Raw genomic sequence first — 27380 nt, 5'->3', positions numbered from 1 at the left:
CTGTCATTTCTGATATTTTTTGATTATTTAATAAAATGATTTAAAAAATATATACCACTACTACTATTTTCATCTATCTGGAAAAATATAACCTTCACAAATTCAACTAAAGAGTTATTAATAAAGTAACATGTCAAGCACCATATTTTTGCAACTAGAAAGAAATTTACCATGTTAGTCAATGGAAAATAGAATTTCTAAAAGCACCTCAGCATCAGCTTACAATTAGATGTCTAGAACAGTATGTACAGTTAATTGTACTGGAGATCCATGAAACAACATTGAAGAAGGCCCTCCATGTGTGTTAAAAATCAAGGGCCCAAATGCAAGATCTGAGAAGCATTTGCTTCTCTGCTCATCTAAGTCTGCGCCCTTTGTCAAGATTCATGCCCTTCTCGTCTCCAGCAAATGAGAGCTCATGCGGAAAGCTGTATCTGCACTGCCTAGCTCTCATTTTCCAAGTGTAATTCTTAAACCGTCCATTTAGATCCCCAAAAGCACTGCTTGTTTTTCCATTTTCCTCTCCAGTAATTCTTTTAAACGCTCATCTCTGTGCTTGAAGTACAAGTAATCAGAAAAGGCTGGGCCCCTCCGGGTGCTCGGCAGGACCCGGAGGCCAGGCCGCTCGTCTCTGCGGGCGAACTCTCGCTCGGGGCCGCCCTCGGGCCCCAGGCTGTCGCGGCTCTTCAGCGGGCGGGCCCCCGGAGGCGAGGCCTCCTCGGCGGGCGCCTCCTCCCCAGGGCCCGGCTCCGGCTTGGCAGACAGGTCCTGCGGCGCGCAGAGCGGCGGGCCGCGGGGCCCGGGGCCCGGGCTGTCCGGCTCCACCTCGTAGCAGTTGTCTTCGTCCTCCTCCTCGTGGCAGGAGCTGCCCCGGGCGCTCTCCCCGTCCGACTGGAAGGCTGGCCCCTTGGCCTGGCGCTTCTGGGACAGATCGAAGGGCTCCTCCTGCTCCAGGCTCCGCAGGGCCCCCGCGGTCGGCACCAGCGCAATTCTCCCCCTTCCAAAACCTGCCAGGAGCAAAGGCACGTTCAGGCCACCGAAGGGGTCGTTGGGTGGAACCCAGGGCTGGTTAGCATAACTTGATTTTGCATTTTAAAACTAGATAAATCCCCAGAAGGCTGTAGAGAGACGGGCCTTGTCACAGCTGGAATCTATATCCGTGTGACTCCTTTCAGGGGACTGTGGCAACGTGCATGAAAAACTTTAAAAATAAGCACACCTTTAACTTAGCCAATCACACGACTGAAAACTTAAACTATGAAAATAGTCTGGCAGATGCAAAAACTGTATAAGGATGGGTGAAAACAACGTATCCATTTAAGGACAGAGGTGTGTTTACATAAATAGTAGTACCTCCATGGGGCTTCCCTGGTGTCTCAGACCATAAAGAACAGTCAAGGTATTATGTGTGTAGAAGGTATTTCTATGTGTATAATATGTTGATACCTCTTAGTGCTCATAAAAGGTATTCTCTATATACTTTAAGTAAAAAAATATATATTTATTGTGTAGACTCTATTTTATCTATCAAAAATGTCTGGAAGGATATATGTCAAAATCTCAAAAATGGGTAACTATGAGGTGAGTTTTACATTTTTCTTTTCTCTTCGAATATATTTCTTTTTACTTTTAACAGTGAACACATATTTTACCATAAGGAAAAAATAACAAAGATATTTTCATTGTGGAAAAAAAAAAAAACCCAGATATTGCATTTGGGGCCAGGGCTCCCCAAGCACAGACAGAGCTGGAAGGGCAGAGAAAGGTGCACTGCGGCGTTCGAAGCCCCCTGCCCAACCACAAGTGTCCCTGCTACTGGACACGGGGAGGTGGGCGGGCCTCACTTTCAGGGATGGGCTTTCAGCAGCCAGCAGACACTTGGGAGGCGCGACCCGTCCGTGGTGGGCCAGCGGTCAGGCCTGGAGGAACAGGTGGGGATGACTGAGGAGGAGGACAGCAGGGAGGGCCTGGGGGTGGCCAGACCCTGGTGCCCAGGGAGAAGCAGGCTGCTGAGGTGGGGACACACCAAGGAGGCCGATCTCCAGTGCTGCCCACTTTACCGTGTTGTCAGGCGATGAAGCTATCTGTAGCTTTAATCTTGTCAGGGACAGAGGGAGGATCTTTTTAATCTGGGTCATGATTCTTGAGCTATTTCAAAAACTAGAGTGAAGAAATGCCAAAACCTTTTGTAGATCAAAGCATTAACATTGTCGGAAGTCTGTTACAAACTTTCAAAGCAACTCTCTGATAATATAGTGATGCTCTTGATTTTTCCAGAAGAATGACAGTCTTTAGGTGCCTGTTAGGATATGAGCATCCACGTGGGGTAAGTTCTGGTGACCGAGTCAGATTGTCAGATGGAGCACTGTCTCCTCATTGCCTTCTATGTCTCCAGCTGTGGTGGCTGAGCAAACTTCACCTAATTCTGGAAAAATCCAGACTAGCTGGATGCAAAGAATAATTCAGGAAAAGAACATCCTCAAGGGAAAAAAATGCTTTTGTTTTTAACGAGCATTTTTTCAGGGCTTTTATACAAACTCCAGGCCTTGTTTTAGGATGATCAATTTCCTGTCACCCAGGAGTCATCATAAACTCAGTGGGCATCTCAGAAATCTGAAAGCTACAATCATTTTGCTTCATGCTGCGTGTGCATGCATGCATTCGACTTATGAATATGGGTGCCTAGCTGACCACATCTTTTGTAAAGGGTGGGGAGAAGCAGCAAATATGAACAAACCACCCATGTTTTTACCCAGTGCAGTAAGCACTGGCTTGAGCCAGAAATTCCTGAGTTAGAATCTCAATTCTGCGTTCAACTTGCTGTTTGACCTTGAGCAGTTTCTATAAGACCTCCTGGCCATGGCCTCCTCTTACACAAAATGAGAATAACACAGTCTACTTTGTGGGATATTGGGGACAAGCAATAACATCTAAGTGCATTGCCTTGTGCTTGGATCATCAGCCCAGTTAACATGCTACTCCAAGTTACATATATGTGTGTCTTCTCTCCGCACACAGACCTCCCAGAGGGCGAACAAAGGCGATTCAGTTCCCCTTGCATCTGCCAGGGCATGGAGCATACCACACTGGACAGAGAGCATTTACAGCCCATTTACTGAAGGACAACCTACTGAATTCAGTACTTCTGGAAATTAACTCTTTCCTGCAAAGAAAGGGACTGAGAAGATAACAGGAGGCAGGAACTTTCCATCAGTTCAGTTAAGACTCAGTGGGGGAGACAGAAGCCCCTGCTCAGCCTGTGGCCAACCGGCCCTTCCAAGCAGGAAAACTGTCCTCGTGAGTTTCTGATTGTGAGCAGGTGGATGAGACCTAGCCTGCCATCCTGCTAGACCTAGACCTAGACTAGACCCACTTCAGTTATCAGCAGAACTTGCAGGCCTGCCCCTTAACAGCAGTGCGATAAAGAGGAGACAGTGTGGCTTTAGAGTCAGAAAGGTCTGCGTTCAAATTCTCAGTCAGCCACTTTTCAGCTGAGTCAGGTAAGATTTCAGAGCCTCACCTTCCCCATCTGTAATATGGGGATAACAGAAGTTCCTCCAGCCTGGAGTTACTATAAATATTCAGAGAGACAGAGCTCTTGCCACAGGGCCTGGGACACAGCCTGCAGAGCGGTGCCGACCCACACCGTTATGATGCTCTAACCTCCGTCACTTTCACTCACAACCTCCAAATACTCACTCTGTGTTTGCTATAGTTATGTTGCCAGCCTGCTCCTGCTACTCTGCTGTGGTCTTGAAGACGATGCTCCCTTTTTTGAATGTAGGAATAACCCCCCAGAGTAGAGCTCCCTAAAGACAAGCTCAGCTCCCGTTTCATTGCTCGCTGGGCCCGGCCCCCGTGGGGTTCCTGGAAGGGCGCTTACCTTGAGAATGGAGGCCCCGCTCCAGGACCCCGTGCTTCACTTTCATGTGGCGTGTCAGGTTCCCCTTCAGGGTGAACTTGCTGGGGCAGTAGAGGCACTTGAAGGGTTTGCTGTCAGAGTGCAGGTGCATGTGGCCCATGAGGTTGTGCATCCGGTTGAACTCCTTCCCGCAGAGCTGTCGAGACAGTGACGAGGAGAACACAGCTTACTCGCGGCTGGGACCCTTGCCCAGATGACCACACTCAGGCCTGGGTGAGGATGGGCGAGCTGCTACTTTGTTTGAATCTTGGCATTTTTAAACTGCCTCCAAATAAAGTGTCCCCAAGGAAGTCAGGGAGTGGCTGCCTTGAGCCCAGGCTCAGAGGTGGAGCAGGGAGGGATGGATTCATGAGATTTTATTCCTGTTGTACAGGGATTTTTAAACTCAAGGTAAAAACTGCAAAGCTAGGAAGCTTCTTTTGAAGCTTCTTTTGAACACAGCCTTTCAAAAAGGAGAAAATCTTCACTGAAAAGCAATTGCTCAAAGTATGCTTCATTGTAATGATAAGGATATGATGACTTGGTTAGTATTTATGGAGTATTTACAATATGGAAAGTGCTATCCCAAGTCTGCCACGGACTATTTGGATGGACAAACTGAGGGGTTAAGATGAAAGGTTGGCCAAGGCACACACAGCTTATGGGTGCTGGAGGTAGGATAATGAACTCAGGTCCTTGGACACCAGTGACCATATCATCAGTCATCATGTATCACAGTTTCCCCCAACACAACTCCTCTTCCCTTAGACTGTATCAATAATGCTTCTCTAATTTTTTTAATTTGCTAACTGTAGCAAGTTAAAAGGAACAGTGTATAAAGGAAGGACTGTGTCCTTTCTCTGGGTAGAGATTTGAAGTACTGAAAATATCATCCTAGGTATACAAAAGCAAACCTATTTTAGTCACTTCTTTTCTTCTCATTCCTATTTCCATCAAATTGCAAACACATGATGGACCACACCACTGGTTCCCTAGCTCCCATGGGAACAGCAGAACTGCCTGTTTGAAGGCAGGACGTGCAGATGCTGAGGGTGGCAGACAGGAGCAGCTGTTGTGCGTGCTCTCCTTGCTTCTCTTGTCCCCAGGCTTCACCAGAGTGGGGTTTGGAAGCTCAGCCCTTGCTTGGCTGTGCTGTGAGGAATGCCAAGAAGGACTCAGTGTCTGTGCTGGGACTCCAGGTTCACGGGAGGAACACTCTCCTTCCCTCCTCCCTTCCCACCCTCTGAGGCCCACATCAGAGGGTAGAGAAACAGAGTGAGCGGGGCCTGCAAGAGAGGGCGTGGAGTGCAGTGTCCGCTGAAGCAGACGCCAGTTTTCCTTTCTCACTGAGATATGGTGTTGGCGCCAGTGAGGAGACTCTGGGTGGAACTTTTATTAATGCAGACCATATTGTCTTCAGGTGGCCGTGGCAGTGAGAGCTGAGCTGGCCATCAGCTGTGACCTCGGGCACTCAGACTAACAGAATGCTGGGCAGTAAGAGGAAGCCATCCTGGGACTGCAGGTTTTTCACAGATAATCTATGCATGGGCAATGAATGGCTGGTTCTATATTTTTAAATGGTTCACATTTGGGGGTTTTAAGTGCTTTTCCCCTTTTCACTTCCTTACTAGCAAGAATGAATGCAGCATGCTGGTGCCCCACACCAGCATCCTCACCACATTCGTCTGGAAAAGGTGACCCAAGAGGGGAGATGCTGAGAGAGTGGGTCTAATTTAAGGAAAAGTATGCATACTTGCTTTCTTTTATCCTCAACAGAGACAGTTCATAAAGATATATAAGCCTGTGGCTCAATTTTGCTCACATGTGAAAGTTCTGATAGCGGTCTCTTTATAAGCTTAGTTTATTTAGTTCTCTGCCCTGGCTAAGAAGAAAAATGTATCTAGAGATTCTACACTAGGTATTTCCAGTCATGGGTCATTTAAGAAAAGATATCTCTCATTTGGTTCACAGGATAGTTCCTGACTGTGGAACAATGCTGCTGTTGAAGTTGCTGAGCTGAACAGCCCTTCATGAGACAGAGGCATCTCTAAAGGCTCTGCCTGCCTTTTTGTTATAATCCCTGCCTAGCACCAGGCTTGACACATGGTAGGTCCTTAGCAAGCCTCTGCTGAGTGAGCGAAGGGGTGAGGCGCATTAGGCAGATCTGAAAAGAGCAAGAGCCATGGGGAGATAAGCACAAGAGATGCAGAAGAGAGGAGCTAGGGTCTGGAAGATCAGTTAAGCTACTGCACTTGTCCAAGCCAGGACGGGTCTGGTGGTGTTATACGCAAGACAGAGAGAGAGAACTGAAGGGATAAATGGGTGCCTTCTTCCTTCAATGGCTTCATGGAGGGTGATATTCCACTTTTAGTTATCATCTCTGGTTGCTGAGGTATCAGAAGCTGGAATGGTCTAAAAAGGTTTTATAAAGGAGACAAAATTTGAACCTAACCTTGAAGAATGTGTGGAGTGCCTTTTGTTTCTGTTGTGGCACAAGAACGGTCTCTTCATTATCTTCAGACATTTCACCAACCTTAACACTACAGACAAGGGAGCCACTACTATTGTGATGGTGACCCACAGCTTATTGCTACTGCAGCTGCTGTGACTCTGTGGCAATTCACCTGCCTGCGGCCACGGCCCCTTTGCCCCTCATGTGAGAGCCCACCTCCACCCAACACACACAGGTGTGCACACAGCATGAGGGCTACCGCCAGGGATTTTCCAGATTCTTCCTCAGTTTTGGACAAGCAACCTTTTATGATCATCATAGCTGAGGGCATATTTTCTATTCTCATGTTTTTCTAGATCAATTCATTCAGTTCTGAACTTTCTGGGTCATTTTAGTGGTACATGGGGACAATAGGATGTTTCATTCATATTGTCTCCGATCATGAAAAAAGCAAGAGAGTTCCAGAAAAACATCTATTTCTGCTTTATTGACTATGCCAAAGCCTTTGACTGTGTGGATCACAATAAACCATGGAAAATTCTGAAAGAGATGGGAATACCAGACCACCTGACCTGCCTCTTGAGAAACCTATATGCAGGTCAGGAAGCAACAGTTAGAACTGGACATGGAACAACAGACTGGTTCCAAATAGGAAAAGGAGTCCATCCAGGCACATACTGTCACCCTGCTTATTTAACTTATATGCAGAGTACATCATGAGAAATGCTGGGATGGATGAAGCACAAGCTGGAATCAAGACTGCCGGGAGAAACATCAGTAACCTCATATATGCAGATGACACCACCCTTATGGCAGAAAGTGAAGAAGAACTAAAGAGCCTCTTGAAGAAAGTGAAAGAGGAGAGTGAAAATGTTGGCTTAAACCTCAACATTCAGAAAACTAAGATCATGGCATCCAGTCCCATCACTTCATGGGAAATAGATGGAGAAACAGTGGGAACAGTGTCAGACTTTATTTTGGGGGGCTCCAAAATCACTGCAGATGGTGATTGCAGCCATGAAATTAAAAGTAGCTTACTCCTTGGAAGGAAAGTTATGACCAACCTAGATAGCATATTCAAAAGCAGAGACATTACTTTGTCAACAAAGGTCCGTCTAGCCAAGGCTATGATTTTTCCAGTGGTCATGTATGGATGTGAGAGTTGGACTGTGAAGAAAGCTGAGCGCCAAAGAATTGATGCTTTTGAACTGTGGTATTGGAGAAGACTCTTGAGAGTCCCTTGGATTGCAAGGAGATCCAACCAGTCTATCCTAAAGATCAGTCCTTGGTGTTCATTGGAAGGACTGATGTTGAAGCTGAAACTCCAATACTTTGTGAACAGCTGACTCATTTGAAAAGACCCTGATTCTGGGAAAGATTGAGGGCAGGAGGAGAAGGGGACGACAGAAGATAAGATGGTTGGATGGCATCAACAACTTAATGGACATGAGTTTGGGTAAACTCCAGGAGTTGGTGATGGACAGAGAGGCCTGGCGTGCTGCGGTTCACGGGGTTACAAAGAGTTGGACATGACTGAGTGACTGAACTGAACTGATTGTCTTCTGAAGTCCAGGTTTATAGCCTCAGGGAAGATCCACTGTGGGCCGTGAGTGATCAGCTATACATTCTTATGTGTGATTGGTAAAGGAGACTAATTTTGTTGCTGTTGATAAAACTTAATTTTTATACACCATGGTTTATGAAATTTTTATATTTTTAATATACCAGTTTTTATGGTTTATGACAGCTGATTGGTAGCCAATGGAGAGCCTTCCCAGGGATAAGAAATAATAATGTGTTAGCCCTGAGAATTCTGAGGACACTAAAAGTGTCCCAGGTAGTATTCAGAAATGTAGCCACCTTTTTCTCTGTGTGGCCAACACCAGTATTCAGCACAAGGCTACATACATAATAACATTTAATGAATGTCTAAGTGTATGGTTAGGAAATAAACAACCAAGTTAGGGAAAATATGACTTCCTCATGCAAAAGTTCCACAAAGCAGCCATCACCAACTCTTTCCCGCTAAAGCTATTCACACTAGTTTGCAAACCAAAATCCTCAGTGGCAGAAAGATAGAAGCAATTAACTCAGGACCTGAAGTACCTGGACACCATTCACATCTCAGTGGTAGGTACTCAGCTTCTTCCTCTCAGCCTCTGGCCCTTCCACGGAGCCCTTGGGTTCTTATCCAGAACACCTGGCCTTGTCATCCTTCTTAGAGGATCGTCCTCACATGACAACACACATATGTATGGAGAATTTCTCTGTCTGTGAAAGCTGGAGAGGCCTTTCAGTCACCATTAGTGAAGAGAGGCCAGAGAAAAAGGATTGGGGCAGTTAAAGATGGTGCCTTCAGGTGGGGTTTGGTGTGAGCTCTAAGCAGAATCACTGTAGTGGAGGAGAGGAGCTGCGTGGAAAGGGAGAAGGGCTGTGGGGGAGCATCAAAATTCTAGCTTCTCCTGGGAAAGCAGTCATCTACGCAGCCCCCTTAAATCATGAGACATGAGGTGCAGAGCCTGCCCAAGTCAACACTTGCTGAATCGCCTCCTGCCAAGGTCTGTGGAAATTAAAGCCAGGATAGGTGTTGATGCAGAAGCTGCTGGAGTGATGAGGAGTCATATTTCATCTCGCAGGTGGTCATCTCAACCAGTCCAGCCCTCCTTAACTCTCCGTTGCTCTAATGAGCAGTATTAGTGTGCCTCTGACATTAAATATCAGCTTTTCCACCTATACCCACCTTTAAACCTACTTTTAAAAAGGGAAGTGGATATCAAAGTGTAATTGACAGTTGGGACAAATGTCTTGAACTGTCCTTTAAAAATGGGTTGCATGGATCATTAGACTTTGAGATGGCAGAGCAGAGAGACAATGGTGAAACCCCAGAGCAATACAGAACTTGCTTGATTTTTTCTGCTGTAAAATGCCCACGGTAATCACAGTTTCCCATGCGAGTTTCTGGTCCAGGCAAAGGGCTGAGCAAACTGTAAGTGCTCGATAAATAGGTCATTACTGCCACTATCACGCACACGTCACATTCCAGAAATGGGTAAGTTCTTTGAGGATGAGGGTGCTGTCTTTTTAAACCAAATTATGTGGAAGGCACGCTAAGGAAGAACAAGTGAAGAATCCTTTGAGTAAACACCTGCCAGTTACTTGAGGCATCACAGAAATGGAAGCAGGTGTGGCTCACGCAGCCCTGGGAAAATGTGGATAGAGAGAGAAGGTTCACCCTAGATTGCAGGCTCCGGGGAGCCTATCACCTGGCTCTCTGACCCTCCATCAGTCCTTTAAACAGCAGGCAGGTGCCCTGTCCCCTCTCTGCATAGAAGCTCCTAACTCCGCCTCCTGGCGCCCAGTCGCTCCTTGGTCCAGGCAACTTCCCGCGAGTCCCAGTGACAGTGCTGACAGCCGGAGTCCCAGAGAAGCCACTGCGCACAGCGGCAGGGCGATGGCAGCGGGCAGCCACTGGGCTGGTCGCCAGAGGCCCACCAGACACGCAGAGGCACACAGCTGAGACTGCGATGCTCCAGGAAGCCTGTTTCCCTGCTCTGAGAGGAAAGGTCAAAGAGCCGCAGCCTGCAGCCCCGGAGAATGGCCTCCGTTAAGCTGCCCTTCCCTTACATCCTTCTCTCTCTCTCTCTTTTAATAAGAAGGGTGTTCCTTTCCTCAAAGGGAGAGAGAGGGAGGGAGGGAGAGAGAGACTGTAAACTGTCCAAAAGGACCGTGAGAAAACAGGAAGCTTTGAAAAGTACAAGAGAAAGCAAGATGAAATCTATTTGCAGGCGGGCCCCTGGGGACATGCGAGGCATTGTTAAGCAGGCAGTTCATACAGCTATATCCTTCCTTCTGCTGAGGAGGGCTTTGCTGCCAAAAGGCTGCTATCTGGTCACTGCCTTAACCCCCTCAATGCCAGCCTGAGAACCCTGATCCCAATCACCAGGTGCCTGCAAATCCCCACTGGGTTGGAGCATCTGAGAGCTTGAGGGGGAGACGGAGCCAAGCTGGCAGAGGCAGTAGGGACGCTTTTCAGGGAGACCTCATCCTTTTCTATCTGTTCTTCCCTCAGCCTTCAGCCCTCTGCTTCAGGCAGGCTGCAGATGACCTGGTGATTCATAACACAGGCAGCTCCCGGCTTCACCCATCTCAAAGGAGAATTTGTCCCGGAAATTCTGGATGACTGCTTTTCCTGGACAGGTTTCCCAAAGACGGCAGCTGGTTCTTTGCTATTATGGAGCGTGGCCGCTATAAGGACAGCATCCAAATCAAGCCCTTCGTGCTTACGCAGAATCTGGGAAGCATATTTCTGAAACATGGCTTAAGTCTACAGGCGCAGGTCTCTGGAGAAGCTCCAGCTGGCTCCAAGAAGCAAGGAGTCCGGAAGTCGAGCCAACAGCAAAAGAACCCAGAAGGGCAGTAACTTTTCATAAGAAGAAAAAAAAAAACTAAATGGAAACCTTTCCTCTCCTCCAATTTTCCATCCTATTGTTAATGCTTAATCCTGCACTAAACGAATGTTTCTACTTGCTGTGGACAGCTGTTTCCACTGAGCCAGAGCTAGGGAGAATCAGTTCATGTGACCACAGTAGGAGGGATTGATGTTAGGAAGGATTTTTATTGGTAAGAATCCCAGGAAATAAGAATCTGTTACTTAAAGACTCTTCCCTGCACCTTTTTTTCAAGTTTTGGGGTAAAGGAGATGGAGTCAGGGCTTTCCCAGGTGGCTCAGTGGTAAAGAATCCGCCTTCCAAAGCAGGAGATATAGGTTCGATCCCTGGGTCGGGAAGATCCCCTGGAGGAGAGCACGGCAACCCACTCCAGCATTCTCGCCTGGGAAATCCCATGGACAGAGGAGCCTGGTGGGCTACAGTCTATGGGGTCGCAGAGTCAGACATGACCGAGCGACTGAACAACAACAGGTAAGAGCCAACTCTTGGAGTATGGCTGGGGCAAGGTCTGCCTCTTTTCTTCTAGCCATGTCAGCCACGTAAAGGGAAATACCCTTCCCCATGATAAAGGTCAGGTTTAGTTGTCCAGGCCTGTTCTCCAGCATCACCATGCAGCCAGCCAGCGGCTCCTCTCTGAGGGGTGTGACTTGCATGGCAATGAGCAAATGGCTCTCTGTTCCTCTCCCAACTCCCAGACCCGAACAAACCCCACCCAGGACCAGCTTTCCAAGAATCCAGCATGACATGAATAAGAAGCAAAGTCACAGGACACCATCTGGAAATGGCCCATCCCATAGTGGTGTCTGGAACCAGTTTATAAACACACAGACATGCCCTCATTACATAATCTGTACATTCTGACATGCTCTGAAATTCCTTTGAAATGAAAAACAGTGAAAGTTTGAAGACACCAAGCGCTTGGCAGGGAGGCACGGACAGAGCGAGGGAGAGGCTGGCAGCACGTCTGCCCTTGTCGGGAGATGCGTGCTCTAGATGAGGCGACTGACACCTAATCTTGCATCAGAAACGTCTAAGAACAGAGAAGGGCCACCTAAGTTGGACAAACATACACTGACATCCAGGCCTTTCTGTTTAAATGACTGACGCTCCCTTCCAGGCAGCCTCCAACCTCCTGTGATCTCCTTGGGGACCTGCTCACCAGGAAGAAGTGACCTTTGCAGATGGCCAAGCCCACCTCCCACTGGAAAGTTCTACTGCCTCATATAGGAGCTGGCACTTCACACTTCAAGCCCCTCTCTTATGGGATTTTATCATGTAGATATCTGGAGTAGATATCTGGAGCCTTATCCACCGTCAAGGAGAGGTCCGATTGGGTTTCTGCAGTTGACCAGCTGGTACCCTGTGAAGTGTGCGTGGTGCTCTATTATCAGGGTGAGTGGAGGCCTGGCTCACTGCATCACTGGCCCCATCGAGTCCAGTCTTCTGTGCCCTGGTACCAGGGAGAACCCTCTGAATTCTCAGGGACTCTTGGTCCAAGATCCTCTGCACCCTTGAGGCACAGAAACAGAACTGCCTCTGTGCCCCCAAATCACACACAGCCTGCAAGCCCTTTTCCTGAATTGGCTCTGCTTTATCATATCCCTCCATGTCAGAGACGTTTGCTACCTGGTTTAACCGCTACGGCTGGCCCTGAATTGGTAAAGCGGGAGGGGGTTGGGCTGGATGAACATGGATTTTTAGGGGACTGCAAACCATGCGATATTTCAACAACTTCGTGTGCTCTGCCACCAGCAGATACAAATACAGTCTGTCCTTGAAGCTCAAGAGTAAACTCAACACAAGGAATGAAGAGGGGCAATGAGCCCCTCATGGCACACCTCTTCTGTAGCAGACAGTAAACCCCAGGAGGATGGAACAGCTCTGGGAAAAGTGAAGGGTTTGGAGTTCCCTGGTGGTCCAGTGGTTAAGACTCCACACTTCTAATGCAGGGACTAGGGGTTCCATCCCTGATCAGGGAACTAAGACTCCACATACTACATGGCATGAGCAGAGAAAAAAATTTTTTAATCTAAAAAAAAATGAAGGGTTCAAGAGACTCAGTGAGGTGGGAAGGAAACCCAAGGCATGTCTACAGGGAGACAGAAGAGCTGGTCTGTGGCATCCATAGGCTCATGCAGCTGGGCCTGGCTTCATGTGTGTGTCCCATGTGATCACGCAGGGCCCTGAATTCAGAAGGGTGCTGGGTCTGGTGTAATGCTCTGCTTTCGTCCTCTTGAAATTGTGAATAACATCTGAACTAGGGGCCCCCATCTTCACTTTGCACCAGGCCCTGCAAATTATGTACATCGTCCTGCATACAGCTTCCTCCCCCTTCAGCTCAGATCACTCCAGATGGACATAAGCTGACTTTCAAACCACTGAGAACTTGAAGGAGAGCAGGGGAAACACAAGTGGGTGGCAGGAAAAGGGCCGGGGGGAGACCCGTCCTTCCCCTACCTCCGGAGAATGCCCACCAGGCCTAGGGAAGCTCTGGCTCCTGACCCCTCTCACCCCGTCCAGGAGGGGCCAGCACAGGAAAGAAGTCAGCTTCACAGGGGGTTCCTTCAAGTGCGAGGACATACTACGGAGGGATGAAGGCAGCAACAGCCCCTGGAAGCAGGGAACCCTACTCCAGAAACAGGGATCGACAGAGAATGTCACTGGGACTCTGTCAGACGCGCAGCACAGACAGAAGGAACAGCCGCTTCAAACAGAAAGGCTCTAATGATATCTGAACTTGGCGATTTCCCTCTGCTCCCCTCTCAACCCTCCCTTCATGGCTGTGGGGTCACTTGTCGGTAGCTTCCTTGAGCTAAACTATCTGACCCTAAGCGAGATTTCTCCTCCTGAGGAGTGGGAAGAGCATGGGGAGAGGGGGCAGCCTGGACACCCCGAGCGCTCTGAGCAGCACCCGCCAGTGCCTTAGACTTGACAGTCTCCAGCCCACACTTTATCTCAGCGAAGGAAATAAAACCCCACCAAGCCAATGCAACACAGCGATGGTAACAAAGACGCTCCATGGTACTCAGGAATGAACAAGAAGCACTTCAGCTGTTCCTCTGCCCAAGCAAGCATTTCCGAAGTCACGGGAGGGGTTAACCTTTAAATCTCTTTCGTCCCCTTCAGGAGACCTGCCCTCAAATTACACTGCTCAGTCCAAGTGTCAGGAGGCCGGGAGCGGGGGTAGCATGGGGGAAGGGAAGCAGACAGGGCGGGAAGCTTCTCTGACTTCTCTGTGTTGTCTCTGGCTTGTCAGGGGAAGAGGGCTGCACCTGGTTGCTGCCTTCTAGAACAGGAGCCCTCCACATCACCTTCATCCTGTAAAGAACTCAATCTCCAAATGGACCTTCCACTCTCAGCTCTCCCGGGACTGGCTGCTTCCAGGCCCTGCACACTGACCGATTCCACAGGGAGACAAGCAGGGCAACTCCTGGGGCACAGCTGAGCACAGCTGTGGTGGAGACACAGCAGATGGCCTGGGTCTGGCCGCAGACGTATGCTGAGCCACAGAGGCCCTTCTGAGGAGACTTCCCCCCGCATCTGCAGAGCCCTCTGAGCTCTCCTGGGATTCCCAGGTGGCTCAGGGGTAAAGAATCCACCTGCCAATGCAGGAGACTCTGGAGATGTAGGTGTGATCCCTGGGTCAGGAAGATACCCTGGAGTAGGAAATGGCAACCTGCTCCAGTATTCTTGCCTGAAAAATTCCACGGACAGAGGAGCCTGATGGGCTACAGGGCACAGGGTCACAAAGAGCTGAACAGCACTGACCACGCACACGCGCTGAGCCCTTCCTCTCCGCATCCCTCAGGCCCACCGCTCACCTTGCATTTGAAGGGCTTCACGTCCGAGTGGACAATCATGTGTGCCTTGAGGGTCTGTTTCTGCACAAAGCTCTTGTAGCAGAGGTGACACTGGTAGGCGCGGATGTTGGTGTGGATCAGCACGTGTCTCTTCATGTTGGCCAGCAGCGTGAACTCCCGCCCGCAGATCCCACATTTGTGCTCCTTCACGCCCTGGAAGCAGCCAAGATTCAAAAGAACCATGGTGAGCAGGTACAGACTGCCGTCGGGACAGCAGTCTTTGATTTTCTCTCTGACACTTAAATCCGTCAAGAACTTGGTGACAGATGTTGAGTTCCAAACAGTATGGCTGTACCCCTGTCAAATAACTATTTTCTTAAAAAGTGTTGATTACATAATCTTTTATTTTCTTCTGAAAACCATCAACTAGCCAGATGGTTAGAGGAAAAGACAGCTATTGCTTCTGTTGTTCCCGCTGCCTGCTTGGGGTTAATTCTGCAGTAACAGCTCTCACGGATTAATAGGATTTGGGTGAGAGCACTGCGGAATGTTAGCTAAAATGAGTCTCTAACCCAGCTTTCATGATCATGAAAAACAAAACCTCCTGAACTTATACCATTTCCCGTATGAAAACCAACGTTCTCTTGAGTTCTCATTAATGGACTTGAAAATTCAAACACAATCAGATCCACACTTCAAAAAAAAAATCACAGCTTGATAATCACCTCTTAAGACGGTACCCTGGGTTCCCACAGGCAATGGTGGCCTCGGTGTGATTTGACTATGAAGCTCCTCCAAGCCAGCTTCTGTCCGACAGAGAAATTTGGCAGAGGATAGCTTTCTCGATTAGAAAACAGGAAAGAAGATTTTCTAGTTTCCATGCTGTTTGTGGAGAAGTGTTTGAATACTTAAGCGTCAACGCCCTCAACTGAAAGCATGTCTAGGGACTCACTCACAGCGTGAGTAGAACATTACCTAATCCTGGCCAACCAGAGCTTCCCTTAAACAGCTGCTGAAGAAATTTTGACCCAGAATGACTTTTGGGAAGGAAAATGTAGAGATCCATGGTAATAAAACTAGGGTTATTACAGGTTTAGACAAGTCTTTAGCTAACAACTGTACCTTATAAAACCCATACGGCCTGTTATTCATTCATAGGGACTAGGGCGGGGCGTTGTTCTAAGGTTCTCTCTGCCTGTATTTCCATTTCTTTCATTTGGGACATGGTACAAGAAAGTACGTTCAATACATGGTACATTCAGAAAACAAAGATCATGGCATCTGGTCCCATCACTTCATGGGAAATAGATACGGAAACAGTGGAAACAGTGTCAGACTTTATTTTTGGGGCTCCAAAATCACTACAGATGGTGACTGCAGCCATGAAATCAAAAGACGCTTACTCCTTGGAAGAAAAGTTATGACCAACCTAGATAGCATATTCAAAAGCAGAGACATTACTTTGCCAACAAAGGTCCATCTAGTCAAGGCTATGATTTTTCCAGTGGTCATGTATGGATGTGAGAGTTGGACTGTGAAGAAAGCTAAGCGCCAAAGAATTGATGCTTTTGAACTGTGGTGTTGGAGAAGACTCTTCAGAGTCCCTTGGACTACAAGGAGATCCAACCAGTCCATTCTAAAGGAGATCAGTCCTGGGTGTTCTTTGGAAGGAATGATGTTAAAGCTGAAACTCCAATACTCTGGCCACCTCATGTGAAGAGCTGACTCATTGGAAAAGACTCTGATGCTGGGAAGGATTGGGGGCAGGAGGAGAAGGTGCGACAAACGATGAGATGGCTGGATGGCATCACCGACTTGATGGACATGAGTCTGAGTGAACTCTGGGAGTTGGTGATGGACAGGGAGGCCTGGCGTGCTACAATTCATGGGGTCACAAAGAGTCAGACACGACTGAGCGACTAAACTGAACTGCACAAGAAAGTACCACTCCTCAATTTTGGTGAGCCCCTGGCACTAAAGGGTGGGAGTTAGGGGCCCTGCCTAGCCATTTACTGACTGCATAATCTTAGTTGGGTCCCTCAGCCTTTCTAGATGAAGCACTCAAATGGAGTGCTGGGCTCTTCCTAACTGGAATACTGTCTAGTCTAGGTGACTGCAGATGAGAAAGGATTTATGCTAATGGAGACATCTAAATTTTAATATCCTCCTAAGAAGATGAATTTTTAAAATGTGTTGCATACTCAGTGATTTTAAAATTATTAACAAAAACTATTTTCTTACTGAGTTTTAAAGTTTACTTCAGTATCTCTCTTCTCAAGATTCCTATACTTGGTTGTGACTGAAATGATAATGGGATATCATCTATATGACGTCATCTATATGATATATACTATATAGAGATCTGCTTTATCATATCATGTATATGATATATATAGACCATATATTCAAGTATAGGAACAATCTTACAGAAGTTTTATACGTTCTACAATGTATCTGATTCCTTTTCCCCACATATAGGAATCCCTGAAATCAGCACACAGTCCCTCTGGCCACTGCCTCTCAGTTCAGGCTCTTTGTTGATGGCTCCTGCACTAGGTAGGCACCTCCTCTCTGGGGGTTTCTAAGGAGCGTTTTGCAGGGCAGCTGTTTGTGCAGAGCCAAGGCAGCTACACATTTTGTCTTGTTTGGTCTTAACCAATCAGATGAAACCCGCAAAGCCAGAGCAGAAATATTATCTTGGCTGGGCAAAGTCCTCCACTGACCTTTCAGAATGAAAGAATGTTTTAGCGACTCTGGCTCCCTAGAAGTCTCTCCTGCCAAAAAAAACCACTTGAAGTCAAGGGTGACAGAGTAGAGGTCAGTGGGGCAAACTTCCCCTCTTGGACGCTTAAAGCTGACCTAAGTTAGCTTAGCTGGGTAAGATTTCAGGGACACACCGGGGACTTGTTTTAGTTCATCCTGAGTGACTCTAGGGCTTTGGTTGCAAAGTAGGCTGAAGGCAGACATGTGGGCCTATATTTCTCCTTGAAGATCTGAGACAGGGGAAGAGAAAACCAAACCCAGAAGAGAAGGATGCACTCGTGCCTCCTATAATGCAAACCACAGAGCACTGCAACCAAGAGGCAGAAGCTCAGTGGGGGAAGCACGGACCCTGCTGGATCCAGGCCAAGACTCTGCTCCCCTCAGAGCCTCCTGTAAATGAAGCAGTTGAAAGGAGAAACTAAGCCAAAAGGTAGCCACAGATTCAGCAGAAAAAGACCAAGAGAACTTTCCAGAGTTTTCTAGAAGGCTCTGACTAGTGTATCCCAGGTGCAAAGCTGGTCTTGGGTAGTTGAGACTAACGACACACTCATGCTAGTGCCCTGGATGAAGTTTCCAGAAATGAAATCTTAGGAAATCTGGGAGGCTACGAAGCAAGAGCACAAGGACCCGCTGTGATGTGTCCTTCATCTTTCCTCACCCTCCTCTCCAAACCGCATTATTTCCTTTTCGGCCCACCTGAGACTCTAGAAGTCTAGATGGGAAAGGGCTTGATGGCTGGGCTCCTCATTCTCTCCCATTTCAAGGTGAGGAAGAACATTAGGGCTCTACACGTGTTAGGGGTGGGGAGCCACACAGGACTCCTGGATCCTCTCCTCCAAAGACGGGCCAGCCCCGCCCCTGGCCAGGAGCCCCGCCCCTGGCAGGGAGCCCCTCAGTACCTTGTGGGTGAGGGAGTGCTGCTTGAGGTGGTGGGGCTGCACGAACTCCATGCCACACTCGGAGCAGATGTAGGGCCGGATGTCCTTGTGCTTCATCATGTGGTTCTGCAGCTGGCTGGGGTACTGGAAGGTCTTGTCGCATTCGGAGCAGTTGTACTGGATGGGGCCCCGGTGCGTGGTGAGGTGCCTCTTGAGCTGGGCCAGCGTAGGGAAGTCGAGGCCGCACTCCACGCAGATGTTTTCCCGCCCGCTGGCGTGCTTGGCCTCGTGAGCCTTGAGCTCGCTGGGGTAGGCGAAGCCGCGGCCACACACGCGGCAGCTGTGCGGCTTCACCTCGCTGTGCTGCATCATGTGACGCTTCAGGTGGCTGGTCTGCGTGAAGGCCTTGTGGCACACCTGGCACTTGTGAGGCCGGGTGCCCTGGTGCGTCAGCATGTGGGTGTGCAGGTGGCTCAGCTGCTTGAAGAGCTTCCCGCAGCGGCTGCACGCGTGCGGCTTGATGCCGCTGTGGCCCAGGATGTGGGTCACCAGGTTGTACTTGGAGGTGTAGGATTTCTCGCAGGTGGGGCACTGCCAGCGCTTCTGCGCGCCGCCCACGTCCACATAGTAGCTGTCGTCGATCTGCACGTTCACGTCCACCCGCTCCACCTTCTGCTTGGTCTCCTCGCTCTCGGGCGGCTCGGCTTTGCGGGGCAGCGGCGGCTCCGGCGGCCGCTTGGGCAGGAAGGTGTGCCGGCTGAAGGGGAAGGGTGAGGCCGAGGGCACGAAGAAGGGGAACACGAGGCCCGGGGCCACCTTGGGGTAGTAGGGGTAGGGCGCGGGCAGGAACGGAGGGGCCGCGGGCGCAGGCCACACGGCGCTGGGCTTCACGGGCTCCTGCTTGACGGCCTTGCCGCCCAGGTGCTCCAGGCTGCGGTAGAACTGGAAGCCCACGTTACACAGGTCGATCATCCGCGAGTCGTACTTGGGCCGCGGTGGCGGCGGCGGCGGGAAGAGCAGGGGGAGGTCCGGGGCCCCCGGGTTCTTGTTCTCCTCGGGGTGCAGGGCGAGAGCCCCGTCTTCCGCGGGGTGGTTATAGGGCATCTTGGTGGGCATGCTCTTGCGTTTGCGAGACCCTCCTCCTTCAAAGACCCCTGGGAATCCGTCTAGCTCTCCTGGAGGAGGCTCGTACCGGAACTGGGAAAACGGCCCCCGGAGAGCTTCCGGGAAGGGGTGTCCTGGGGGAGCCTTCCCTCGGGAAACCACGGGCTGAAGGCCGTGGGGAAAGGAGGGGGCCCTCTTCACACCCAAACTGAAATGCACATCTTCGTCTTTGACCATCTTCAGTTCCTTCTGCATCCTTAGCAATTTTCCTTTAAAGAGAAAGAAATTTATTGTTTTTTTAAAAAATCCCTTTTTTCCATTAACATTTTTGGCTAGATGTCAGTACCAATCTATAGAGAGTAATGTTTGTTTAATAGCCATCCCCGTTTATCCTAAGGCTGTTTAAAATATCATTTTTCCCCCTTGCAAACTTGGTTACTAATGTAGAAAGCACTGGCCTCTTGGAGTGGGACCCTAGGGCTTCAGTGAAAATCCACAGTCACAAAACCATAGCTGGGGCTAGGGTGGGGGCAGGGTATGAGAACGGGCTGGATTGAGAAGAAACCTGAGAATTCATCGGGCATTTTCCCCATCTAAGATGAGAGTACCAAGGCCCAGAGAGATGAAATAACGTGCTGAAATCCCACTTCTACTCAGTTCAGGAGTCAGAACTAGGACACCTTTCTGCTTGAGATGCAATTGCATCTGCCAAATGGCGATTTATGTCTTTTAGGATTATTTCTCTAAGTGAATTGATCTCCACTGCCTCTCCCTGTCTAAGGGCCTTTGCTGCTGGGGGATGGGGATACTGAAGGCCACACAGGAGAGGAGACTTTACTGTTTACAGACCTCAGACTATCTGGATATCCACCCGCAGCAAGGTTGCTGGGGTATATTGAGCAGACAAGATCAATGTGATTAAGAAAAGCATATACTTCAGTGTTAACAGAGTCATTCTGGCAATCTGTGCATTCTACCCTTCCACCTGAAGCAATATCAGGGAAAAAAATCCCAAGATTGTGAGTCTCTCAGACTGCACTTGTGTCTCTTCCTTCGCACAGGCATCATCATAGAGCTTGGTCTTTGGTGTTGGTGACGCCTGTGGTACCTGTGATTTCCCTGGCATGTCTGGGAGAGCCTCTGGGGCCAGAATCTCAGCCAGGGACCGTGCTTCCTCACACATGTCTCCTTGCCAATCTTGTAGCCTCCTTGCTTGGGTACAGGTGGAAAGAACCAGATGGCTGACTTCACATTTCCAGCAAAGGCCCTTGCTACCCAGATCTTCTGGGCCTGAATGGGATTGGCCCCCTTTGCTCAGCAGATGCTCTTACAGAACCAGTCAGCCTGGTTAGGAGTCAGGTCTGGCCTCAAGCCACTGAAGACAGGGCTGGGATAGGTTCTGGATTCACACAGGGCTCTGGCCCCTCGGAATGACCACTTGCTGAGCAGTGCAGTGTGAGAGTTCCAGGACCAATGATTTTCTGTAGTCCTTGGTGAGGCAAATGCAATTTTATTTTGTCACCACTGACCTACTAAAGTGAAGAAACATTATTGAACAGAGATGATATGATTTTTAACATGAATGCAGAATTATGTCTGCAAATTCAGAGATTTTACATATGCACATTTTAATTTCCTCCCTATTTTAATATGGCAAAAATTCCCCCCCCCCCCAGTTTCTGCCTTGTACGTATATATACACCACCTCTAAAATAGTAGTCTGCCCTCTCTAGAATAAAATTATAACTCAAGAGGTTTCAAAAAGCATTGAGATTCATCCATGGACATTTCTCTAGACTTGTAAGGCAGAAGCCCCTTCCTGCATAAAGATCTTAAGGAGCACTGCCGATCCTTACAGAGGTCAAGGAGAATTAGATCTTCTTCCTCCTGACCTTCTTGAGACAGAAGTCAGCTGTAACTGCTGCTAGTTATTATTACCCCTGTCTTTTTAATCTAAGGTGACAAAGAGGGCCCTGGATGGGGGGGGGGGGGTGGTAAAAGAATTACACCCCAAAACCAAGTCCATATCAGAGATGGGGAGTGTTGAAGGGGAGAGCAGAGAACAGATGTCTCCTCAGGAGGCCTTTTATCAGTCAACTTAAAACCCTGAATGGCCTCTGCAGAAATATTAACAGACTCGGAAAGACCTGAAAGTTTGCAGCCTACACATTCCCCTCTATCTCTGAAATAGTTCCACTGGCATCCTTGAAAGATGTGGGATTCCCATGCAAGAGGCAAGAGAGGCGTGGGTCAGCACAGGGGATGGGGAACTGCAGGCCCTCCTCTGGCCGATAGTCTGTGGCTGCTCCCAGCAAAACAGCAGGTTAGAAGCCAGTTCTCTGCCAGGATGTGCTGAAATAATGTGCAAAAATAAAGAACTGAAATCGTCAAAGTAGACAGCTATGGGAGAATGCAAAGAGCATTGGTTTGAAGCCTGAGGATCTAGGTTTGAACGCTGGCTTTTTGTTAGTAGCTGTGGGAAAATGAGGAAGTTAATTTGGAGGTTTGATTTTCTCATCCGTGAAATAGGGGTTGGCATATCCCCATGGGGTTGTTGGATACTTAAAATAGGGTGTGTTTGTGAAAGCTTATTAACACTGGACAGTTTAATACTGTACTCTGGCATGGTAAGAAAGGATAGACAGGAAAGGAGGCCTGAGGTGGTAATCAGGGATTAAAGCCAACTGACCTCATCTCTGTTTTCCAAGCTGAAGCTCTTGGTCAATAGTGACTGGCATTTTGGGCCTCCTCAAACCAAGGCTTTACCTATTTGCCTCAAATTGGTCTTGTCCCAGCAGGCACTGTGAACCACACTCAAAAAAGCCAATAGGAAAGACCAGGATGAGTTTATTTACTTAGTATGGAGATCAACCTTCTAGTATAAGGATACTCTCTCATTCCTTCTCTATGGCTCTTTACTATTATGGACATATCTTCAAGTCTTATAACAGATGACTTTGGTTACAAAAGGGTTTTGGGATTGGGTTGGGACAAAGAGGACAGGGTGGTCTCATGAGCTATTTTAGCCAGTCTGTGGGAAGCTGAGGAATTGTCCCTGCCTAATATAAGAGGTCACTTTCCCATAGACAGAGGACCTGTGTGGCAAACTCAAAGTCTCAGACACTGGGGCAGTGCTGGGCAACACTGGCAAACCAGCTCTTGCAGCTCCTGCTGGACTGTGAGGGCAGAGACTGGGTCTGTTGGATGCACTGCTGGTTTCCAGTCCCCAACATCATGCCTGGCACAAGGCAGGTGCTCAATAAACCACTGTGGGATGAGAGAAGAAATGAATCGTCCTTACTTTTATTCTTAAAGTCTCCATATGGAAACTTCTGTGTTGAATTTTATTATATCTTACGTTTATATAGACTGCAGGTGACTTTTGGAGGACGTCCCTAATCAGATCATGAAGACACATAAATTCTCAGGCAGTCACTGTGGGAAGAACCCAATATATACACCTTGTGTGTGCTTTTGTTTGGCTCAGTTCCCAAGGATATCGCTCTCTGAATTGACTCTCAGATTCAGGGTAAGCCCTAAATCCTGGCTGTACTAATGCTAGAGGACAAGATTCTGTAACTAAGTCAGGAGAGAGGTGCCTGAAAAGTCCGAAAGGCGGCAGTTAGAAAGACCCCTGGGATTGAAACTATGAAGCATGAACCAGGAGTGGGTGATTACTCTCACTCTTCCACCCCAAGGAAATGTCTGGGAAGTTAGTAGCAGTCTATCCTTTGTACTAATGTGAGGGTGGAGAGGGAGCGGCCTTAGAATAATCATGCATTTTCATTGCTGTAGTCAGAGAATGTTCTAAGGTCCCTGGCTTTCTTCCATGTATACTCAGCCACCAAACCCAATAGGCTGTAAGTCACGAAGCACATGGTTTGAGGAGGAGAATATTGGGTTGATCTATTCTAGAGGAAAATGGGGTTCAGGATGTCTTCTCTAACAGATGTTACCCATGAGAGTTAGTTAACGAGGAAATGGGGAATGAATGGATTTTAAAAACAAAAACAAAATCTCCTCTTTGAACTGTAAAGACCAATTAGAAATACAAGGCTTAACCAAGAAGAAACTACATTTAGTTTGGGGGAAAAATTTTTCTTCTAATAATGCCCTTTAATTGGGAATTCACCTACTGCACCAAAATATAAATATCCCCCAGATAAAATTACTGGTATTTTGTGGTTCTCATTGGAATGGAAGTTCAGTCCAGTAAATGCTATTTGAACAGTCACTCTGAGTCAGCGTCCCAGGGGCAGATCTGTTTATCCTCATTCCACAACAATGATTTCTATTCATTCTGAAATTGGTGAAAAATATATTCTCTGATATTCTTTATTCCTTGAAGGTTTCCAGTGTTTCCTTGGAAACATTACATTTTACTATTGGAGATGCTGGCTTCCCTTTTAGTTTGAGAGAGTGGCATTGTATTTACGTGGTCAGCCCTGGAGCTCTGACCTCAGCAAAGATGGCAGCAGGGAGGAGGTGCAAGTGGAGAAGTTGAAGCGTAAGAAGCAGCAGTGAGAGCAGCAGAGGGTGGGAAGTCGTGGGAGGATAACAGGAAGGCGGGAGGGGAAACACGTGGATCGACTGCCAACCTCTCTCTATTCATACAGAGGGCTATTATTATAAGGCTCCTCCAAAATGGGATTTTATTGGATCACCTGGTTCTTTCTGAATTGGTGGTAACAGAAAAAGACTTTGAATCTTAGAATTAAACATTCTGATGATTCAACATAATTGTCTTACTATATATGTGGTTGTACTGCTGAGTTCCTCATCTGCAGGTGTTTGGCAAGTAATGATTCAGTCTTGAGTTCCCGATATTGGCAGGAACAGAAGGATCTCTGTATGCATCTGGCAGGTAGAGCATTGTGTTCTCAAGAAATAAATGGTCTGCCTTGTCACTCCCTGGGTTAGACGGAGACTCCAGAAAAGGGAACCAGATGCCTGGTAGCCAGACCCCAGGGCCCTTCTGGATGCTCCTGTGTCCCCTGTTTAGTTTGTAAACCTGAATTCCTTTCATTTTGTTATAAAAAGTAATCTATCCACCCATAGCATGAGTTGAGTTTCCTAGGTTGGTCAGAAAATATTAATTGGTGATGAGACCTATTCACATGTGCAATAGTTAATTGAAGTCACATAACGTTTTTTTTTTTTAAGTCCCTAAATACCACCAAGACTAACATAAAGTCAAATTTAGTTTTCCATTGTTTAAATTGTCCATAAAGCACATGCATACATACTATTTGCATATAGATATAGATATGCTTTTAAAGAGTCCTTCTTAAAACAACAAGAAATTCAGCTACTAACTTGCGTAGGTTAAATGAACGTGGGTTTCATTTAGGAAAATGCTTAATGCCTAGATCTCGTTTCTGAAAAGCACTAGTTACTTGAACACTGAAACAGCTGCTAGCATGTAGGGTTATCACTGTCCTCATGACCCATTTAAAGGAAGGAAATGAATTGGAGATAATGACTTAGCAGTTCTCTCTCCCAGCTCTCAGAGCTAATATATCACTCAGGGATGGAGCTCCAGCTGGAATGTTAGAATTTTTCTCCTAATTTCTTTGGAGTATCCTTAGAGTATATCTCAATTTTATTATTTCATGTTCATAAATTAAGTAAACTTAATATACCCACTCCTAGCTAAGCCAATAAACACATGCATGTTTAAAAGCTGAATTTAGTCTGTCTCTGAAAATGACAGCATATTTGGTCTGTTGGACCTTAGAATCGGTAGATAATACCAGAAAATGTGACCCTCTGGCAAGCAGAAGTATTAAGAATCAACACATAATAGATGAAGTTAGCCATGTGTGGAAGGAACCTATTTTAAAAGTGTCACTCAAGGCAATAGTTTTGTGGAAAGGGGAGCAAAAATCTGTTTTTTGTCATAATTGTCATATTTGTCAAAACTCATGGAACAAAAGAAATGAATTTTACTGCACATAAATTCAAAATAAGTTTAAAAATATAAAAGAAATGTACAAATGCCCCTGTGTATATTATAAAAGACATAATTGAGGATATTTGAGAAATACCCAGCAGTAGTTAAGATGACCAGACTCTACACTCTAATCAGTTCATATCTTTGGAAAGCATCCAATAACACACATATGGTTTATAAAGAGGGGTATTTGTTTTTAAGAATTTGATAATCTAAATTTCTGCTCTAGCCAAAGGGAAGATGTTCTATATGGCCGATGGCAGGTTTTTTTGTTTTTGTATGTATTCTATTCAGCAGGAACTTTGTGAGGCAGGGATTATGCGTTAAACTATATCCTTCCAGGTCTTCTAATCTTTGGCCTTGCTTGCATGTTCAGCAAATAGTCTTCTCTAATTGCTCCAACATTCTTTGGAATGTAAGTTACTCTGCCATTAGTGGGTAAGATCATTCTGGTGACTAGAAAATATGCTCCTACCCCTTGTCAATTAATAGGTTGATATTGACATTTAGGTTCATAGATCACTCTTGTAAATGAATCATTTCCCCCAAGACTGATTAATGGAAATCTCTTACAAAATGGAGCTGGTGAATCTGCAAGCCTGCTGACCAAACCCTGAGTCATGGCAGTCCCTCCAGGAGCCGATACTCTGTGAAGTCTACCCGTGTCGCCAGCTTTCTTCTTTCTCTGATACCTTTCATTGAAGATATTAACCAGAGGGTCCCAAGTTTCTACAGGGCTGGAGGTGGAAAGAACCTAACCTACTGGAGGCTTTATGGAGACTGAGAGGTGAAACTTGCCTTTCCACCAGAGTTGGAGGAACGTTCCTCACTTTTCTGAGGTCTGTCATGTTTGTCCCACTCATTGACTGGGTCCTGTGCTGCTAGTCACCTTTCTGTGTGGGTGGGTAGCTTGTATTTCTAACAGAATCTGGTAGAAAGTCAGAAACATGCCTGTTGCCTCATATATTGTTGGGATTCAGTAATTGCTTGGGAATTTACTTGGCAGATGCCATGTTCTAGCTTGCCCTTGCTCTATGATCCCAACCACAATTTTGCCATTACATGAAAGAAGAAATAACTGCTTTACTTGGCCTGTTCCAATTCATCCTGAGCCAACTTCACATCAGTGAACTGCCAAGAACATCTCCAGTGAGGAAGGGGCTTTAGGGAAGGTGTGGCAATGATTAGGATTGTGCTTTCCAGAAAACATGGTCCCCTCTGCTTTATCCTGGCTCAGAATCTTTGGCCAGTATGTGCCCTGTTCCACTGACCTGGAAGATGGAATGTCCTGTAACACTGAAATGAATGAATGTGGGAGGGCTCTGGAAATGCCTAAGGGGACAGTGACCACATGCCTGAGGGAGGCCTCTGAGGGAGTGTGTTGCCATTCTAGCAAACAATATTCCAAGAGGGCAGGCTGCCACCCTTTCTCTTGCTTACTCAGCACCACCAAGTGCCCCGTAATCTCCAGGCAAATATTCATCAGCTTTGTGGAAATACCCATCCTAATGGGCAGATGGATCTGTGACCTCATCCTTTCTTTTTATTTTTACATGGGTTGGGTTCCTGCTCTTTTTCTGCCTTCTGATGAATAATCATTCCTTTTTCCCTTATGCTTTTTAATTCAAGATTTTTTCATTGACCTGCTTCATTGCTGATTCTTGTATTCACTAAAACCATTCTTGGAAAATATATATACTTATAAAATATCTAGACTCATCTCCTCATGTACTGGTACACATAGCCTATTTTTGGAAAGAAATACAGGAATCTTGCAGTATTAGTTGCCTTGCCAGAGAAAGACTGTATGGCTGGAGGAAGAAGGCTTGAAAGTCTAGCTGCTAGTCTGAGGTAACAGTTCCATCAGAGTCTGTAGGAAGATGCTGCTCAGTTGTACAACTCCCTGCACAGAGAGGAGACTTTTAATTACATAAAATTGTATACTGTGAGTAACTTAGTTATTCAAATACTTGCATTTAAAATATAAAAATGCATGTTGTCTTTCAAACAGCAAATATTCAGACAAAATTAGTATTGAAATCCCCTTCCTTTTGGAAGCTGAACAATTCTCTTTATACGTT

General features: G+C 47.2%; 1 protein-coding gene across 1 annotated transcript in view; it reads right to left on the bottom strand.

Moving 5' to 3' along the window:
• Positions 1-375: 375 nt before the first annotated feature.
• The window catches only part of ZNF366 (zinc finger protein 366), a 60908-nt gene continuing 33903 nt past the window's right edge, over positions 376-27380 (bottom strand). The window contains exons 2-5 of the mRNA XM_052659278.1: positions 18264-19615; positions 14623-14814; positions 3884-4058; positions 376-1007 (exon numbers count right to left, since the gene is read on the bottom strand). Coding sequence (XP_052515238.1) covers positions 484-1007; positions 3884-4058; positions 14623-14814; positions 18264-19601 — 2229 coding nt within the window. The 5' untranslated portion in view covers positions 19602-19615 and the 3' untranslated portion in view covers positions 376-483. The remainder of the gene's footprint in view (positions 1008-3883; positions 4059-14622; positions 14815-18263; positions 19616-27380) is intronic.

The sequence above is a fragment of the Budorcas taxicolor genome, chromosome 20, assembly GCF_023091745.1.
Source record: "Budorcas taxicolor isolate Tak-1 chromosome 20, Takin1.1, whole genome shotgun sequence".
NCBI classification, from domain to species: domain Eukaryota; kingdom Metazoa; phylum Chordata; class Mammalia; order Artiodactyla; family Bovidae; genus Budorcas; species Budorcas taxicolor.
Note: the sequence above shows the minus strand (reverse complement) of the source record. Positions and strands in the feature narration are given on the sequence as shown.